General features: G+C 41.8%; 1 protein-coding gene across 13 annotated transcripts in view; it reads left to right on the forward strand.

Annotated features, from left to right (window-relative positions):
- KCNMA1 (potassium calcium-activated channel subfamily M alpha 1) overlaps nucleotides 1-17,985 on the forward strand; it is a 773,098-nt gene extending 755,113 nt beyond the window's left edge. For 4 of the 13 annotated variants that reach the window (XM_040242344.1, XM_040242328.1, XM_040242330.1 and 1 more), the window contains 2 exons: nucleotides 2,065-2,289; nucleotides 11,697-17,985. In XM_040242344.1, the coding sequence (XP_040098278.1) occupies nucleotides 2,065-2,289; nucleotides 11,697-11,718 (247 nt within the window). In that variant the 3' untranslated portion in view covers nucleotides 11,719-17,985. Of the gene's footprint in view, nucleotides 1-2,064; nucleotides 6,864-11,693 lie in introns of those variants that run through there. The other 9 variants (XM_040242340.1, XM_040242327.1, XM_040242331.1 and 6 more) reach the window with 4 other exon arrangements.
- Nucleotides 17,986-21,023: the final 3,038 nt, after the last annotated feature.

The raw sequence follows: 21,023 nt of genomic DNA on the forward strand, positions 1-21,023 counted from the left end.
TTCAGTTATATATATATATTCTATTTTCATGGACACATATATTTTTACTTAATGTATTTTTCAGTTGACTCACTCTTTTACTTTTATATATTTATTTTAAAGAAAACTGTATATTATTGCCTGAAGCAGAAAAAAGATTACAGTTCATGTATGCTAGTTATATTTCTCTAATACATGTTAAACTGAATCCATTAAAAGTACATCCTAGAATTGTCAAAGTCAGTGTGTTTGTATAATATACCTCAGGAAACAATGTCATAGAGATAGATGAGTGTTTCTCAGACCTACTTGCAGAGTAGAATCTCTGGGGGTGCTTTTTAAAAGTACTCTGATTACTCTGACTTAACTGGTATGAAATGAAAATATGAAGTTTGAATGCCCAGAGATTATACAATAGAGCCAGAATTGAACATAATTTCTGTAGTCTAGCGGATTCTAAAAGTTAGGTGAATATGAGAATCATCTGTTCAGTTTAGTTCAGTCAGTTCAGTCGCTCAGTCGTGTCCGACTCTTTGCGACCCCATGAATCGCAGCACGCCAGGCCTCCCTGTCCATCACCATCTCCCGGAGTTCGCTCAAACTCACGTCCATTGAGTCGGTGATGCCATCCAGCCATCTCATCCTCGGTCGTCCCCTTTTCCTCCTGCCCCCAATCCCTCCCAGCATCAGTCTTTTCCAGTGAGTCAACTCTTCGCATGAGATGGCCAAAGTACTGGAGTTTCAGCTTTAGCATCATTCCTTCCAAAGAAATCCCAGGGTTGATCTCCTTCAGAATGGACTGGTTGGATCTCCTTGCAGTCCAAGGGCCTCTCAAGAGTCTTCTCCAACACCACACTTCAAAAGCATCAATTCTTCGGCGCTCAGCCTTCTTCACAGTCCAACTCTCACATCCATACATGACCACTGCAAAGCCTTGACTAGATGGACCTTTGTTGGCACAAATTGCTTGATCCCCAATCCAGAGTGTTTCACTCAGTAGGACTTGAGTGGAGTTGCTTAAGAATTTGCATTTTAACAAGGACCTACTGTATAGCACAGGGAACTATATTCAATATCTTATAATAACCTAAAATGGAAAAGAATCTGAAATAGAACATATATATACATATAAATTATAAATATACATATATAAATATGAAGTTATATAATATAAATTATATATTTATATATATAAAACTTCATATATATAAAATATGAAGTTTGAATGCCCAGAGATTATACAGTAGGGCCAGAATTGAACATAATTTCTGTAGTCTAGCAGATTCTCAAAGTTAGGTGAATATGAGAATCATCTGTTATATATATAACGGATGATATATATATATAATATTATATATAAATTATATATATATTTATATATATAACTGAATCACTTTGCTGTACACTTTGCTGTAAATCAAGTATACATCAGCTACAAAAAAGAATTTACATTTTTAAGAAGTTCTCAGATGATGCTTATATATCTGGCCTGAGAGCCACACTTTTGAGATCCATTACTAGAAATGAAATGGTGATTTTCTTAGTCATATCTGATATTAATCAGGGAAAAGGGTGATCTTTGAGGAGAATAGTTAAAGCCTGAGGGACACATAGGCAGGGAGATGTTTTATAGCTTTCCATTTAGTGAAATCCTTCACCGACGTTGATTTTTAAAAGATAAAGAGGGAGAGAGGACTGCGGTTTTGCTAGATGGTGGTAAACAAAGATACTGTGATATGGGTGTGAGATTGTTGTAACATTCTAGGATAAGAGATGCAGTGTAGTCCTTGAAACCTCCTGCCTGCGCTTGTGCGTCTCAGGATCGGAAGGGAACCTGATACTGTACTGAAGTGGGTATACAGACCACAGGAAATACCATTTGTTTCTCCCTTGTCTAGCGCTAATTCAGAATCTCTGGGAGGGCTGAGTTCCTCTGTGGAGCTAAACAGATTTTGTTCCACTACGAAGATACTGTCTAAGGCCTTGGGCTGGCTGGAATCCTCGGGTAGACTTGGTTTGGTTCAGAGAGGGGAAACCTCCACCACATTATCCTCATTCTGTGACTCCTTTGCTCTCCGCATCCAGGTATGTCATCACCAACCCCCCGTACGAGTTTGAGCTCGTGCCGACGGACCTGATCTTCTGCTTAATGCAGTTTGACCACAACGCCGGCCAGTCCCGGGCCAGCCTCTCCCATTCCTCCCACTCGTCCCAGTCCTCTAGCAAGAAGAGCTCCTCCGTCCACTCCATCCCATCTACGGCAAACCGACAGAACCGGCCCAAGTCCCGGGAGTCCCGAGACAAACAGAAGTACGTGCAGGAAGAGCGGCTCTGATGTGTGTATCCACTGCCTCCGTGTGTGAAACTGTATCTGCCACTCATTTCCCCAGTGGGTGTTTCCAACAGTAACTTCCCCCATTTTCCCCTGTAGTCCCTCCCTTTTTTTTACACATATTTGCATATGTATGATGGTGTGCATGTGGTTGTCATTTTTATTCCACCACCATAAAACCCTTGAGCACAACAGCAAATAAGCAGACGGACCAAAAGTTATTTATGATTCTAGGGGAAAAATAACCCAAAGGCATGGCTCCAGACATAAATAGCTCACTGCAGGAATGAGTTCACAGATGAGAAGGGAGTGCTTGTGATCCCCATGTCAGTTATGCAAAGCAAGTTTAGTTAGCGTAGAAGAGAAGTTTATTCTGATGTATCAGTTTTATCAGGGTGCTTTGGGTTTTGATTTTGTTGTTGTTTTCCTTTCTTTCCTTCTCTTGATTTTTTTACATATACACAATAATATATATATATACACACACACACATGTATTTGAAACAAGCAACCCAAAAGCAACAGAAACATATCTACTGGTTGTTTCTACTCTCTGGGCTGAAGTATCTCAAAGCATTTGAAAGTCTTTCGCCATTTGTGTAGATGATGAAATGCACTTGCTTGTTAGAACATCGGAGATTTTTTTAGTTACTCACTAAGGCCTTTTATCCCAGAGCTAACTTCCTTTGAGAGTCTATAGGAACATTTCTACTCTTACTGTGGCGGAAAGACTAGTATTCCCTTCTTGGATGTATCAAATGCAAGTCATTTCATTTAAGTGAAAAGAGGTTTGATTGCATATTGTTATTCTGTCTCCTTATGCTGCCATATGAATAGCTATGTTTTTTCTCTCACTTTTGACATTTGGGATGAAAAGCCATATGTATCATAAATATCAGATGTAAGTCATTAAAAACTGCCTTCCTGGGACTTTCACATCTTTTAAAAGGTGAATTACCTACCTTATGTACAGAATAAATAATGCTCAGGAAAGAGCAAGTATTTTTCCACGCATTCTCTGGGGACCTTTTTACTCCCCTTTGTTTGATCAGCTAGGGCCCCAATGCCACGGAGGAGCAAGGGCTGGGGCCGTGGTAGAGAGAGAGGAAGATAAACCCAGTGGCAGATCATGTTTTTCTAGAAGCCAGCGTGCTAAATAAATCAGAATGTAGGAGGATCAAGCCACAGTTGACTCCACAAAGACAAAAGCCAGCTTCAACTGTTGGCACAGCTGCATGATGCTGGCTGTTCCAGAGCAGAAAGCCAGTGGGAGAAATTCCTCATCGTCAGTTTCTTTAATGTAGCCAATCTACTTAGGCAGGTGAATGACAGTCATAGTGAAGGACCCCTTGCCATTAACAGATGGGAGAGAAGAGAAAGAGTGCAACAGTGAGCCAAACACATTTTGGTATAATTCTTTTTTTCTTTCATTTTCTTTCTTTCTTTTGTAAAACAGTAAGCATGAGCAAAAAAGTAGAGAAATACCCTTTTTTCAATATACAGTTTTCAGATATTTTATGCATGCAAACCATGCTTTAGGCAAAGTACAGTAGTTCTTAAATATTGGCCAACTCCACCATAATCAAATTCTTGTGAGGATGGACTAGCCTTGGGCTGCTATATATATATATATATATTTGAAATGTTTATTTGAAAACAAATTTCACTGAACAGCACAGGTGTTGGCGGGGGGGAGGAAAATGTCACAGCTGTAACCATCTCTAAAAAGGTGTTTTTATGGTGAATGTTTTGGGTTTAGATTTTGAATCCCTTGTCCCCCCAAGCATGATAGTTTTTGAGATCTGCTTGCTGTGTGAATTGACAAGCACTTTTACTGACGAAATAGTGAGGCTTAGTCAAAATCTCCATCCCCACACCCAAGACAGGGCAAGGCAGTGTTCCAATCAGTATTAGAGTGGGCAGTCATTGTATACATGGATATTAAAAAGCCCTATGAGTGGAAGATTTTTTCAAATTATTTTTGTCCCTATGTATTGATTTATACATTACATACAACTATCTTTTTATATATAATTATATATATACACATATATACGTATATATATGTATATGTATATATATACATACACACACATATCCCCTAGTTTTGGATCATGAAGAGCTATTCATGCATTCTTTGCAAAGGAGGTTATAAAGTTATGCCCTCAGAACATTTATAACTATAAGAATGTGCCAGTTAAAGTGCTCAACAGGAAATATGACAGTTTAAAAGCGTTGTAAAACTCACATAGCTTACTTCTCTCTCTAAAGTGCAACAAGGATGAATAGAATGGGCCAAGGTATGACAATTAATGGTTCTGCATGACCTAGCCACTGCTGGGGGTTTTCTTCTATAACGTTGTCCTTGTGAAAACTTTTGTGAAATTAAAAAAAAAAGGAGTTACAAATTTTATTCTGTTATTGGTTTGTTTATTTTTATTTTTATTGTTCTGTTTGTGGGTTTATTTATTTTGTTTTGCTTTTTTTTCTCCCCTCCTCACCTCCCCTCCTCTCCCCTTCCTTCTTCTCCCCCTTCCTCCACTTTCTAAATTGCTCAGTGCAATGAGGCTGTCCTGCTGCTACTGCTAGACCCCTTAGAGTTTGTTTTGGTGTTCTTGGGGTTGGGGTTGGGTAATCTGGGGGGAACTTCTCTCCATCTGGCTTGCCTTTCAATCTGCACGTGGCCTCCCTGCCCACCTTGGTACCTTGCTCCAAGTCCAAAAGCATTTTCCCATCAAGAAACCCAGCTTCCTCCACCTCCCCCCATTACCATCACCCCAACTGAGTACCCCATCAGTCTGTCCACATCTCTGTGTTTATCTTGGCAAGACCAACTAAATCAAGTAATAATGCCAAGTGATAAACTTTTCTGGAAAACATTTGCAGCTCTTCCACTTGGCAAACCTGCTTCTTGGTGAATAGTTTACCCTCCTTTCGATTTAAACCAGGAGGATTATTAATGGTAAAAAAAAAAAAAATTGGTCTTGAAGTTGGATCAGAATGACTCCCAAATTAAAGCTGTTCAGCTGTATGTATCAACTCAATAGCCCATACCCAGTTATCTAGGGGTTGATGATTCAGCCCCTGTATTACCTGGGTCTCTTCTCCCACCTGCCTTTCAGACATTTGTGAAATCCCAACCAGAGATTGGGCAGATAGAGAGAAGTAAATCCAAAATGCGTTTTCTATACAATCTGTTAGCAGCTATGATGAGATGATCTTGTGATGGGAATGGAGTGGGAACAGACTGACTTGCAGTGAAATTTGGGGTTGTTCTCTGGACTTCAGGCATACAATTGAAAGCTAATTGTACTTGGCTAATGATATATTCAGTGATGAAAAAGGTATCATTATTACTTCTATTTTTTTATGAGTCCAAACTACTGTATTGTTCTTTCCTCAGTTGAATGAAGACTCTCTTCCATTGTTTTCCATGTGACTCCCAAACTTCTCATCCTTCTTTCAGGTTGTCTTAGGAAGGAGGTATTCAAGGTTTTCACGTGATACCTCTCCTCTTCCCCCTCCCCACCCAAAAAATAAGTAGGTCAGGGTGGAAAGTGAAAGGTTATTTGAAGAGAAAGTATGTGTACTCAAAGAGAACAACAGCTAGAAACTCAATTATCTGCACTATTCTAAAAGAGAAGCAATTTGTAAGCCATTCACTTCAATTTGTTTTAGGCTTTGAAAGGGGTAAAGCTTAAGTAAATGGATAGACCAGGAGGCACAGTGAAACCTCAGCTTCAACACTCAGGTGATCATGAAATCAACATCCCTAATGGCTGCTACCCAGGCCCCTTCCTGAAGCCAGTTCAAATGGATGGAGAGAGACTTGGACCCTTACAGTGACATTTCTACCACCATTAGGAGAGGTTTCAAATTCTGAGTTTGTTTAGTCACTAAGTAGTGTCCAACTCTTTTGCGACTCCACGGACTGTAGCCTGCCAGTCTCCTCAGTCCATGGATTTCCCAGGCCAGAATACTGGAGTGGGTAGCCATTTCTTTCTCCAGGGGATCTTCCAGACCCAGGGATCGAACCCAGGTCTCCTGCATTGCAAGCAGATTCTTTACCCTCTGAGCCACCAGGGAAGACCATACAGGCTATGACCCAGAACCCTATTCCCAATATGTGCTCAATAAGTATTTTTGAAATAAATTTATCTTAAATATTGTTATATCTTTAGTCATTTGATAAATTATCTTCACCTCCTTGGCTTATCTTACAAAAATCCAAGGAATGCCTGGAGGTGTTTCATAGTGCAATCACGCCGTTGGCACTTTCCTGGGCTGAGTACACAGCTTCTGAGAGAAGGGAGCAGTCCTGTGAGTTCAGTGAGAGGAGAGACGTGACTGGGCCTTCTGCCAGCATCATCAAGATCCCAGATGACCAGAAAAACCTTTTGACTGGCTCCTCTTCAGCATGGGAAAAGCTGAAAGGTGTCTGTATCCCAATAGAGACAATTAAATCAACCTGGCGGGTTTCTATAGCAACAGGCTCCTGAAGGAGAAAGAAGAGGGTGCAGAAACTTCAGGGACTGCAGAAGTCAAGACAGGGTTAAAAAAAAAAAAAATCAGTGTCTCAGTCAGCTTCTTTCAGCCCATCACTGCTTTGCCATAAGGTGATGAAGTAGATGTGGGCACCTGTCACTAGCCTGGTAGACTATGTTCCACCAGGAGGTTGTACATCCATCACCTAGGGAGGTAAGAGGGATTATTCCCCTGCCACTTGAAAGGGAGGAGTGAGAGTCAGTCGTTATGGAGTGTCAGGAGGGAGCAGTTGTTCTGCTTAGGGAACGGCAGCATCAGACTTAGAGTTAAAAGGGGTCACATCGGACAACTGCAAAGGAGCAAGACAGCTTTTATAAGGGAAAATTACTGTGATTCTATTGCAGTTTTCATTTCGAGCCATACTTTATCCATGGAAAGGAAAGGAGACAGTAGGGATGGGTGGGGTCCACTGGGGCCTTGGGGTCTGCTGGGCAGAGGCTGAAGGCCAGACTAGCTCTCAGAAGCTCTCACACAGTATTATCTTTGAAGGATTGAGCTCTTTGTTAGCTCTTACTGTTCTCAATTATTATCTCTATCCAAATGGAATCTTTCCCTTTCAAACCCTTTCTGTTTCAACCTCAGCTAGTGGTATAGCAAGAAAAGGCCCAATTATTCCACATACCTTTGCTGTGTCATCATCTCCCTTTTCATGTGCTCTTCTCTTGGGAGGGTTGAGAGAAGAGGCCAGATCCCACAGCACTGACAACCCACAGCACCAGAAAACCCAGCAGTTACGTCAGCCCAGATCACGAGCCCCTCTCTGCCATAGCCCACTCCTCTGGGATCCGTCATGGCTGGAGGAAGTCCTGACCCTTATTCTAGACCTTCAAATGTCAGTGATGAAAGTAGCAATGGAAGACACAGATGGCTTGCAGGTGGGGTAGGGCACCTGCCAAGTTGAAAGCCAATATTTCAAAGACACAAGTACCACTGAATGCTGACACCCCTTCCTTTCCTCCTCTTCCTAAGGAGGGATATCCAGTCAAATCCTTCTTCACCATCTCTGCTGCACAATCCCCAGTCTTCTGGGCAGCACCCAGGTTTACACACCTCAGTTCTCCACCCCTAGTTCATCTGTAATCACACCAAAAGTATCACCTATTCTTACGTCCTTTGCCACTGAGAGTACTCATATTCATGCGAAACTTATGCATGGTTAACTAACCATAACTAAAAACTAACACGCTCCAAGTGCTTACCATGAGTCAGACATTCTTCTAAGCACTTTATGTATATTAACTCATTCAGTTCTCCAGACAACCTCAGATGTAGATGCCGTTAGTATTTCCATCTGAAAGATACAGAATTCAAGGGACAGATTTGTTTGAAGTCACCCAGCCAGGAAATACCAGACAGGTGTTTAAGACTAAAGTCCATGAACTTTATGCTATAATGCCCCCTAATGTTACCAATAATACTGATAGCCTTCACAGCTCACATTGACATGTCATATATGTAGATAAGTGCTTCATGGACACTAACCCCTTTCATCCAAACAACATCATTAGAAAGATCATTAGCCTCATTTTACAGAAGAGAAACTGAAGTTAAGTTATGTAACAACCCACTCAGAGCCAGGAATTAGTATGTGAGAGAGCCAGACACCCTTGGCCTCACCTACTGTCCTCTGCCATCTCCTTGGTTGCAGTGGATGGCTTGTGGCCTGTCTGGTCTTGATAGGCGATGCCTCCCAATGGCAGTGTCATGACTCCCTGCAGTTATTTTCTGGGTTTGATCTTATGCTATCAGCCTACTTGTCACAGACTGAAATGCCACTTCTTCCTTGACTTGAGGCACGTCACACATTCTGCTCACAGTGATGACACCATGTATCACATCTTCAAGAACTTATTAACAAATGAATTTCTTTTTCTTTGGCAGGGAGGAGGGACTCAAAACCAGGTCATTGCCCTTCTCATTCTAGGGATAAAAATAAAGCCCCCAGAAGTCTTTCTGGCTTGTGGGATATGACAGGAAGAGGAGAGCAGCTCAGGGCTTTGGACTGACCTTGGACCACTCCAGCACTCGAATTCCTCCCCTGAGTAGTCTTCCTTATGGCCAGTTTTGTAAGCACCCAGTGATGCAGCTCCTTCTTTGGAAGGCAAAGTTCGATAACCCAAAGTATCATTGTCGTAGCAAGGCTCTCTCCATTGGAGCAGAATGACTGGAAGTCATTAAACTGTGGTTTCTGTCAAGCCTTTTGGGAGAAGCACCTTTGCCCCTACCCATTTTAGCATTCATCTGTTTCCATGTCTTCAACATCTTATCTAACCAAGTCTCCAACAACACAGCTGTTTACATCTTACAAGGCACCAGAATTAAAAAGCCTGTTTCTCAGGCTCATCACCAGGATATGCTTTAAAACAACTCCTTTCTGTGCAGAAGCTGAATGGCCAACACAGGGATGACTCTGCTTAGATTATTTTTATGGCAAGAAATGTAAAGGGAAAGAGAGAAAGGCACTTAAATGGGGAAATAATGCTCTCTTTCTTACAGACAGCAGAAGGAAATTGATACTCTCTCTGCCGTGAAAGGTCAAAATGCCAACTTTGAGTTGAACTGTAAAGACTAAATTCTGAACAATTATTCTCTGCAGCAGTTGTAAAAATTTCAGCAAATTGCAGCTGTCTTAGGTCTTTCACCCAGAAGACCTACTCGTTTCCATCAGCAGAGTTCCCTCTCCCTTCCAACCTGGCATGTCCAACCTAGCACTAAATCCTTTTGCAAAATCAGTCCACAGAAGGGTACAGCCAAAACCAAGGGCAGCTCAGGCAAACAGCACAGACACTGGGTTCAGCTCCTCTGAAAATCATCCTTACACACAAACCATTGGAAAAAGTCAGAGTTTGAAATTGTTTCATCGGCCTGGCAATGCTTTTAAAACATGATAACCATCATACTTTACTCTTCTCTGAAAGGTTAGTTTAATCGTAGATCACAAAAAAAATTGGTTTCCACAAATGCGTAATGGTTCATCTATGTCTCACTTGAACTAAATGGTTTTTTAAATGGAGCTGAAATTATTTTGATGTGTACACAGTCCCGGATTTCTATACAACCTTTTTTAACCAGCCCATCAGGAACCTTGCCTCTAAAGCCTCATTAATAATTCAGATGTGCTGATGACTTTAAAAGATCTATGGAATTGAAGCTTAGGAGGAAAAAAAAAAAAAACTCTGCTTGACAAAAAGATAAATGAATGTAGAAAGAAGCTGTAGGAGTCTGGCAAGCTGTAGATCATCTCAGAACAGATTGTAACTTTATCATTCTGTCAGGGGGAATAATTTAAAGCACTTAATCAGTTAGCTTCACTGTGAGGATGTAGCATTATGAATTCCTATCGTCCAATCTGTTCAAATCAAAGTGAACTTAATTATAATAGGTGAGAGAGCCAGTGCAGGAAGGAGAGGGGGGTGGAGAATGATGCAAGAGGCAGGAAGTTTCCTGAGGAGGGGGTACACCGAGCTGCTGAACAAAGGGTAGTGAGTGAGCTTTCTCAAGGCTCAACTTAGTTTAGTGTCTACACTGGGGACCCAGGGCCCTGGACACAGCAAGAGGAAGCATGGACCAAGAAGAGACAAGCAGAGTGGTCAGGAGCTGATCGTAGGTGTCGGATCTATAGATCATTAGCCATACAGGGACACATATGCATGGTCCTCTATCAGGATCAAGCCAGGTGAGCAATTTTGTTAACATATCCAGCCAGGACCACCGACAAGGCAGTTATGAATTGTTCTGAAAGACAGAAGAGGAGGCCAGAGAGGCCATCGTCTCTATAGCAGTGGGCGTGCTTGAAAGCTTTTTCCTTTTTCTTTGCTTTTCCCCAAAGCCACTAAAATGAGGCATATGATTCTCAAGTTAGAGTGCACTGTTTGCCCCAGTTCCTTTGTATCTATACACGTGGCTGATGTCCCAGAATATTCCAGTGCAAAAAGAGGTAGGGATAAGGGCTGAGTCTTGTGAAATAGCACTAACTGCCAGGAGGATGCTAGGCCATTTCATCCTCACCCCAGCCTCTGAATGCCCTGACTCAGCATTCTCTTCAGTCGTCTCTGGATCTAGGGTGAGAATGAAATGCCAAGGCTCTGTCAAGCTCCCATGTTGACAGCTTGGGTGATTATAGTCGGTTAAGATAGTGCCACTAGGAATTCTTTTCATAACTTCATACCAACAGAGAGTTTTATTGAAATTAAAACCATCTCAAAAGCCTTTTAAAACATTGGTTGCTAATCTAATGTTTCACCCTCACTGGCCAGCAAAAATCTGTGGGCTTACTTTAAGACTCCCAAAACTGGCTTCAAAAGAAATAAAGGAGTGTTGTAATTGAGATATATCTTTAAGTGAGCTTGTACAAGCAAAACCAGTTAAAGGCTGGGAGGAGGAAACCCTGCAGCGGATTCTAGATCTCAATCTGTAGAAGGGACAGTGACCCTTCATCTCCACTCAAATCAATGGATGCACAAGTCTTTCTTTAGGTGCAACACCCATGCCTAATTCTTGTTATATTCGTCATCTCCTCACCACCAAAGCTTTTCAGGCCACCAAAGGAACCCCAGAGAACACTGCCAGAGTTAATCTTCCAACCCCTCTTTATTCTCTGAAGTCCACCCCTGGTGCCTCCAGGTCCCAATAGCCCGTTGGTTCGTCACTTGCTACAGAGGTATGTTTCAGGTTCTGGGGTTCTCCCTACACTGTGCCGTCTCTTTTAGCAACTACTCACTGTCAGCTTTTCTCGATTACCTTTTTGCATTTTTCAATGAACTTTCCAAAATCTTTGGCCTAGGACTAATTAAGCTTCTAATTTCTCCTTCTTGTTCTCTATCCGTTTTGCCCTTTAGCAGAAAAGAAATGGTTTACAGATGAACCGGATAATGCCTATCCCAGAAACATTCAAATCAAGCCCATGAGTACCCACATGGCTAACCAGATCAACCAATATAAATCCACAAGCAGCTTGATTCCACCAATCAGAGAAGTTGAAGATGAATGTTGACTCCCAGGAGACCAGAACTATTTTTTTTAAAGCCTGACAAACTTCATAAATGGTGACGTGACTTTTCTTCCTCTTAACATGCTGAATCACTGGTGGAAACATTAGGATAAGCAAGAATTGCAAGAAAAATAGACAGATCTTTCTCCTTGTCTGCCTTGAATATTGCTTCCATGTATTTTGGAAAAGAAAATGATTTCATTTATAAATGAACATACTAAAATAGTCCTGTATAGCCTCTAGCATTTTAAATTATTTTTATTTATTAGAAAGAAAATATATATTTTTTCTTTTTTTCTCATTGTCAAATATCTTCCCTATGTCTAACAATGCAAAATCAAAATGCCTAAGTGGCCAGACTCCTTAATGCATATTTCTCTTCTTTATCTCTTTCTTTGAGGAGAGTGATGGTCACCACCACAATTAATTGTAATTAAGGATACTGGATTATTAAGGCAATTTTAAAATGGCCCAATAATGTAAACATGTATTTTAGTAAATTAAAAAAAAAAAGACAAAAGGGGGCAGGTGAATTTCCTGGATGGATGTGTATTTTCGCTACACTGACACCAGCTCTTAATAAATGGAAACACTTATTTTCACTTTCAAAAGTCATATTTTTGTAGTTTTAGTTTTCATCCTGTATTTCTTATCCTTTTGTTCGTATGTTTAAAGGGAAGACCTTCTTGCAGCTTTTCTACAAATGCCAGATCGGGTTTACCCTGTCAACTAACAATACCAGAAGGGTTGTGAGCATGCCTGGGATGTGGAAGTTGAGGACCAGATGCACAGAAGACATTTCTCTGTTTGTTGTTCCAATGGCGGGGACTCCTACATGCTGTTATGCTTCTCATTTCATATCTTCAAACCAACCAAGCAAGTAATTTCAACTTTGGTAAGGTCTGGTGGACTCTATCCCCATCTCCCAGGTCCAGGGCTTTTAGCCTGAAAGTTTGTAAACATCAATTAATAGTTCTACTTAACAATAGGATGGGATAACACGTATATGCAATTCACTGAGTTTTTGTGTAAAAGCCAGAAAAGTTTCGTGATCGAGGAGACGACTTTTGCCCAGATCTAAATTTTGCAGGCTTTCCTTTAGTTGCTGGGACAAAACACAGTAACTTGTTACAGCAACCTAAAAAAATAATAACACAAGGACAGCTATGGATACACTTAATACAGGCTATTAGAAAAGGCCTTTGAAAATTACCAGCGATGAAATTTTATGTATCAGCCACTTCAAACTGTGGTCAAAAAAGATTTCTCTAGCCATCAGACACAATTCTGATGTGTCTGAGCTCTGGTGTTTGCATGCTCAGTGTCACAGCATCCCAGCAATTATTCCATTCCAAATGATTTTCAACTTCAAAATGATAAGTCTTTGATAGAATCATCAGGGTCTCTGGAGCAGCATGAGTATGATTTTTAGTTTCTTAAAAATGTTAATTGTGGACACTCAAAAAAAAAAAAAAACTGACTAACCAAAATATCCCCCCAAAGTCCTATGCTATCTCTTCCATTAGGCCATGACCCCGTGGTACATAGTATGTTACTGCAAATCAGATCAGAGCCAAGCAATGAACCCATCATGGTAACATGTCCATTAAGTACTCCAATTACCAACATTGGCAAAATGAGCTTCCAACTCTGTCCGGTCCCTGCAGAGCCAATGTCGTGTTTCCATCTTGTAGGCGTCGTCCTGGAGTGACTTGTCAGACTGTGGTTACCCTGTCGTCACATTTTGTAGAAATAGTTCTATAAAAGTATTGTGAATATACTGTATGTCCAATTGGATTGTTTAAAAACTACTTATAACCAATCACTAGTCTATTCAGCAGACTGAAATGACGTCAGCAGTCTCTATTCAGGCTTATACACATTTCTTGGTTTCCAACAGAAGTTAAATGGGTTTGTGGGGGTGAATCCCTTGCTAAAATTTGACAACTTTTCTGAAAGCTAGGACTTCTTCTATTATACATAATAATTTTGCATTGGGGTCACCTTCGTGTACATTCTTAGTACATCAACCCACGCTCTTCTTTCCTTCATGAACCCTAGTGGGTTACTGATAACTTGATAACCATTTCTGAATTTGTCTTAACTATTTGGTCTCCTCTGGCAGGCAGTGATGGCCACCACCTAAATGTCCTTCCATTAGAGAATGTTAGGCCACAATGTCCCCTGCCCGCTGCCCTCTCTTCCCCATCTCTCCAAACCCAGGCACAATGGAAACGCAGGTACAGACTCCATGCTCTTTACAGCTAGAGGTTTGAATATAAACTTTTTTTTTTTTTAAATCAAAATGGTGAAGATAGTTTCCTAAAGCAAAGGGCTTCCCTTCAAAAACCAGTTGGCAAGAATCCATTTCCTTCTAAGGTAGAGCAAAGTCATGCTGTTTTGCCTTTGTTCATAATGAATTGTTAGGGGCCAGAAAACACAGCTATGCATTTTTTTTAAAAAAAGGAAATCTATAAAATGGCTGGTTGTTGGCTCCTTTGGCAAAAACTCATACCTGGTAGATGGAAAGCGAAACAAAAACAGAAACAAGATCAGATCATTGAAGGGCTTGGAGGAATGCCAGAGCTTCCTGGTTTGTTTCTATTTGGTGAGCTCTCTGGCCTGGAGGAAGTCCTCACCACCCTCTGACAGACCCCTCTTTCTGGCTACATTCAGCATAGACCAATGATGGCTATCATTGGTATAGTCTGTGTTATAAGGCATTGATGTCTCATCCCACTTTAGGATTCCAGAAAAGCCATTTTCCTAAATTAATAACTCAAGTGCTTTGGGAATCAGACTCTCCAACAAGCTATTGCAAAAGCAGAAAGCACCTACTTATCAAAGCATCATCATCATCATCTTTTTCATTAAGATAACTCATAGTTTCATCTGAGCAATTTTGTATCTTATAATAGTCTTGAGCCAAGATAAAACACCTTCAGTAAAAGTGGTTGTGACTAAGGCATACAGGGAACACCCAGAAGCTCTTTCCTTCCAAAGCCTGGGGCATCTTATGATGTACTTTGTACAAAATTTAATTGAGGACTTTAAACAAACAGGGAATTAGAACTGTTTGGTTAGGGTTAGAAGGGAAGAAAGTGAGAAAGCAATAACACTGGGGATGTTTTCATGTCTAAAAACAAAAGAATCCAAGTTTCCTACTTACGTTTTAATTATGATGGTTCAACAAGCTACATCTGCAGATAACTAGCTCTACACTTAGAAAATGTTCTTGAAACTCTCTGAGTCTCAGTGACCTCATTTGTAAATGAAAGTGATTCATCTAGGTGACTCGTAAGGTCCTTTTCAGATCCGAGAGGATGTGATCTGAGTTAAAAGTGGGAGCATGGAGAAAACCCTGTTCTGTCCTTCCTGCAGCATTGCCCAAGCAGGGCTCCTGAGGGTGGCACCCCTTCCACTCTGGGCACACGGTAGTTAGATTTGTTCCTCTGCTTTACATTTCAGAATCTCTTTAGGTTCAAAATACAAATTTCAAAATTTAAAGTCACCTGAGTCACTTTGATGTGATTTTTCTGTGTATTCCTAGGATTTTCTTCTCAATTTCATCCCAGCCTGCCTTTTTTATTGGCTCAATTTCCATCAATCCCTTTCTCTCTAACCCATATCTCCAGTATGTAGTTAGAGGCTCACACCTCCCAGATTCTGGATATGAATCTAGGCACTAACTAGTCTGTTACTAGTCTTACTTCTCACTTCATTTCCTGTCCTCTGTTTATTTGATTTTTTTCCCTCTCATTAGTAAACCAGCTATTTCTTTGCTACATTTCTAACATTTATCTACCATTTTTCTTTGTCAAAGAGAATCTCAGTTTCAAAAAAAGAAGGAACGAAAGAAGGCAGAGGGGTAGAAAGAAAGAAAAAAATACAAACCAACTGGGATGTGAGTCACCTTACCTTATAAGTGACTAAACCAGTCATTCAAATTGGACATGGTATTCCACTGCAGAATCTGTCCATTCTCTATGGAAGCGGAGGGAAACTAAGATGAGACTTCAGAGAAGGCACTAGATACTAACTTGTCTTCAGGGCCAAGCTAAGATGTTGAGGCTTCATCTAGAAAGTCATGGAAAGTCACTAAGTGTTTTAAACAAAGACTGATGAATTGAATTGTGCAAAAATGAACCTGTGCATTTTTAGCTCGTACGTTTTGAGAAGTCAGTTCTTCCTGGAAGTCATCAAGGGCAGATATGCTGAACATTTTCTCAGCAGCATGGAGTTCTCAAAGTCAAAGACTCCAACTCCAACAAACTCCAAGGGAAAACTCAGCATGTGAAGTCCTACCTTCCTCAAATATGTGTTACTGATACTCATAGCTGTAGAAGCTCCACTGGCAGAATAGAGGTTGGTTTGAGGGCTGGGAGTTGGGGCAATGGTTGTGAATCTAGAAATGATCCTTTGTGAAAGGAACACTTAATTTGGACCTCAATACAAGAAACTTGTCGAGGAACAGGAAAGAATGCAGGCAGCTGAGAACTGTTGTATTAATTAGTTCAAAGTGGAAGAAGCTGAGCGTTATCTATATAGGCAGGTCTGGCAGTCGAAAGGCATGGAGGAAAATGGAGCTGGGAAGAGGGTCACAGCAGGTCCTGTGGGATCTGGACATCAGAAGCACAGAGATATGTACACTGTGTGACTGGGTCTCTATAGGAGGACGGGTGAGTGTGGCGGAGTTTTTGAAGGCAGCAGAACGTGGCAATAGCAACTATAGTTTTACGGGCTAAAAGGCGGAGGGGGGGAGTAGAAGCTGCTGGGAAAGGAGATCTCAGATACTCCAGAATCAGGAAAAGGGGAACTAATAGAGATGGAAACGTTAAGAGAAAGGGAGGGTGGGTCATATATGAGGCTGGAGATGGAGGAGACGGTGACTTGGAAGTAAGAAGTAAAAGGACTCAGTTGAAGAGGGCAGGGACGTTGCTTGTTTGCTGTGGAGTTTGTCAGGATGCCTGGCTCTGGCAGGCAGTCGGGTTGTGCTCTGTGTTACTTTGGATGCCGTAGGGAGCTTGCACAGGACTTTTAGGCCACTGGAACTCTTCCCAGAGAAGGACCCAAAGGGAGGGATCCTGAGGTGTGCTTTCCCTTTTGCCTCCCTGTGCTTGTCATTCCACTGTTCCGCGTTCCCACATCCTGGCGGCTTTGGTTTCAGCGTTGCTGAAACAGACGTGACAGCTTCAGTGGCTTTTCTGGACATACAGCATAAGGAGAGAGGGTTTTTGACTCAGTGAAACCAACCTTAATTTCTAGGTAGATTTCAAATTTAAAAAGCTTGCCTTTGGTCTGTTTATCCCCTTGAGGATGTCTGTGTTTCTTCTCCTCCACCTTGCTATTTGGCAGAGCAGGGACAGAAGTGACTCCGAAGGTCTCCAGTGTGCCTGGCTTGGGAAGCATGCCTGGGCCCGCCGCTCAGAATCTTAGATGGAAACGTACACACGGCACCAACATGTGCCTGCCAGAGCAAACGGAGTGGCTGTCAGGTGGGGTTCAGGGTCAGTGTGAGAAGGCAGCCGACAGGTAGGGGAGCCCCACCAAGGTTGATGGAGCCCCGTTTCCAAAGCACCCCATCCCCTCTCCCCAGAGCAGCCTGCCTCCCTCCCTTCCTTCCACTGAGTACAGCCTGACACATTCGACCAGAACTGCAACATTTCAAACATAAACTAAGGTCTGCCTGGAAATCCTAATTAAAAACGTTCCATTCCCAGGTGGCACAATCACATCCTGTGTAAAACTTCTGGCTCACATCCCACCCCCCAGATGCTGAAAAGAAACCGTCCCTCACTTAACACCAAAACGTACACTCAACTTTTCTTCAGGGGATAAAGAAAAAAAAAAGTATGCTTACACAGAGGTCAGCCTACTTGTTCATTAAGGAAAAAGAGCGTGGCTTATTCATCTGTCTTTCAAATGTTTGACCGTTGGCATGATGATGTTGATGGCGGATTACTAGGACCTAACCAAATCGGAGGAGAGATTAAATGCTGGTGCTCTGAAATGATTTACCCTGTCATCTGTAACAACCAGTGATAACTCTCTTGTCTTGTAAAAAGGGTTTGTACATAACTTGTACATGGTTTCATTTTGTATTTTTCGCAGATTAAAAATTTATGTATTTGTGTTCTAAATCGGTGAGCGTGCCTTTTGTCTCCAGCACCCACACTTCACGGGCGGGATGGGGGAGGGGAGAGTGGAGTCTGTGGGTCCCCATCAGGCTGCTGTGCCTCTCTCTGGTGACGGCAGAGGTGTGGACTGATTGGAGCCATGGGAATGCCCTTCCATTGCCTTTGCAGCTTCAAGTGCAAATAGAGCCCTGAACCTCCAAGGAGACTGTCAATAGGTACCAGCCAAAGACAGCAATACATGGCAGAGGAGAGGAACAGCCTCTGTCATTAGACGTGGTACCTGGGAGTCAGTCCCTCCAGGGTCACACCATGGCCAGAGGGCACACACGCTCCTGCAGAAACCTTCAGCATGCAGGTTGCTAAAGAGATAGACAGCTTTTAGGTAGCCCGTGGGAAGCCAGAACATATGTGTCCTCAGCCACTTGTACCCAAGCTAGTTACTCTTTTCCTGATACCTGCACAGCAAAACAGTGCTCCTTTCCCATGCATTTGGCATATCCAGACAACCATCAGACATTTTCACTCATCCCACCCCATGCTCACCCCTACAGAGCAATCGATGAAACTTTATCACAAGGCAAAAAAAACAGAAAAAAAAATCTCTGAAAACTTGATGCTGTGGTCTCTGAGCCATGATTTCAATCATCTTCAGAATACTAAGTCTGAACTGTTTTAGGGAGACTGGACTCCCAAATTTAAGGCTGATCTAGCCTGGAGGAAGAGGAGGAGCTGAGAATGGAGAAAAGCCACCCAAGTCGTATGTATGTAACGTGTATGATGATTGGCACTTAATGTATTCGAGAGATTATCTCATTTGATTATGAGCTGTATTTACTGAATAGTGATTTTGTTCACATTCCTCTATTGGGAGCTGGGGATACAACAGTGAATAGCATCATGACTCCAGTCTCCAGTCTGGGGAGGAATAGAATCAACAAATCAACAGGGAATAGTCACATATTAAAAATTAACCTATAGAGGTTACTATGGTATGCCAACGGGAAGGCATGAGAGAAGCATTTAGCCATTTCAAGAACGGTTGGCCAATTAACTGATACTTTGAGAAACAAATCCCTGTTTTCCATAAGCCAATACTAGCCCAAACTAGAACTCATTTCTGCAAAAGCAGGTTCACCTGTCAGAATGTGCCAGTTCCTAACAGCCTTTGGATTCTGGTTTCTCAACTTGCCTTCTCCAATATTTGCTAACAAATCTGAATGTTGTTGGGGAATGTAATTGCAGAGCATATGGTTCTCATTAGTTAGGCAAACTTCACTGCCAAATTCAGCTCCAAAGAAGGAGTCTGCATAAAGGATGAAGTATTAGGAAGAGATCGACAGTGATGGAGAAAGCAAATAAAAGCGAAGAGACAGTGAGTTACAGAATAGCAGGCTCGGCATACACAGCGCGATGAATGTGGAGCGTATTTTTCTATTTGTTGAGAAAACAATATATGTGAATTTGTGTTAAAATCTCCCTGCAGCAAAAAATCAAAGTAGACCTTTCACCAGAATCAATGTTAACTGCTTTGCCACGTCAGATGAGATAGGTTCTGCCTGGAAGAAAACCTGGGGGTGAGGTGGGGAAACAGAATAGACAGGGTGCGAAAGGAAATAAACCATGAATGATATCAAAATGTAAATATGGGCTCAGGACTATTTTAAATGTTAATGGATCAGACCTCTGAGAGAAGAAACAGGGTCTCATGCTTACTAACCTTTCATGTTCAAAGAGTCTGAAAATATAGGCTAAGAATCAGAGATAAGGGGTCCACCGAGACCTGGAAAGAATGATTGGACAAGGTGGGGGCGTTGGGTATTGCGAGGCAGAAGACAGTTGTCCTGCCCAGGCCAGCTTCTGAAAATTGTGAAAGGAGGAGACAGGGCTGTGCCTGCACTAGATTCACCATGGCTGCTTGACCTGTGCCATCCGAGAGCTAAAGTGGGGGTCTTCTCACTGCCCACCTCACGCTCCCCACTTTTCAGTCTGTTGAACTGCCTCACTCATACCTAACAGACAGGTCTGTTTTGTAAATAATCTTTCTTTAAATTTTAAATTATAGTTGATTTAAAATGTTTCAGGTGCATAGCAAAGTGGTTCAGGTATACATCTATAGATCTATATGTAGCTATTCTTTTTCAAGTTATTTCCCATTAAAGCTTGTTGCAACATATTGAATATAATTCCCTATGCTATAGAGTAGTTCCTTGTTGTATATCTATTTTATATATAGTAAGGTGCATCTTTTAATCCCACATTTCTATTTATTCCTTCCCACTCTTTGGTAACCAAAAGTTTGTTTCCTATGTCAATGAGTCCATTTCCAATTTAACAGATTTTTGTAAAAAGCAAATTACCTTAATCACTTCTTTCAAAAAATAACTAACTTTGTAGGATCAATGATCTCTTTCTTGTCCTTCTATTTCTTTGGTTAACATGCTCTTTACCTCAGTGGCATGCTACGATAACAAGCACACATGTTTCAGCTGGCTTGGGGACTACTGGTAAGGTCAGCTGATGAAAGCCAAGGAGCAGCCCACAGGCGTAAAATGCCCAAGGAGCAGTCCACAGGCGTAAAATGCCAGTGCAATGCAGGGAGCGGGGAGTGTGCTCACAGGAGGAGGGAGAGCCAGCAGCAGCTAACCCAGCTGGGTGATAAGTAGAACTTGGTTCAGAAGGTTTCCGTCTCTGCTTTTTTGGCTGCACCCTGTGGCACGTGGGATCTTAGGTCCCTGACCAGGGGTCAAACCCATGCCCCTGGAATTGGAAGTTCTGAGTCTTAACCACTGGACCACCAGGGAAGTCCCGAGAGGATTTTTAACAGAAACAGTTGCAGATTTCTATGAATGAGAGATGAGTTAAATGAAGGTGTTCATCCATTCAGTGAAGTACTGGACACTCAGGACAAAGGATGAAGTAGCCTCATGTTTATCAAAGGTTGGCAAATGGTGTCACAAAGGCCTGAGGCCTATTTGTAAATCAGTTTTGTTGGAACATAGTAATACCTTTTCATTATGTATCAGCTCTAGCTGATTTCCTGC

Source organism: Oryx dammah, unplaced genomic scaffold (assembly GCF_014754425.2).
Source record: "Oryx dammah isolate SB20612 unplaced genomic scaffold, SCBI_Odam_1.1 HiC_scaffold_6, whole genome shotgun sequence".
NCBI lineage: Eukaryota > Metazoa > Chordata > Mammalia > Artiodactyla > Bovidae > Oryx > Oryx dammah.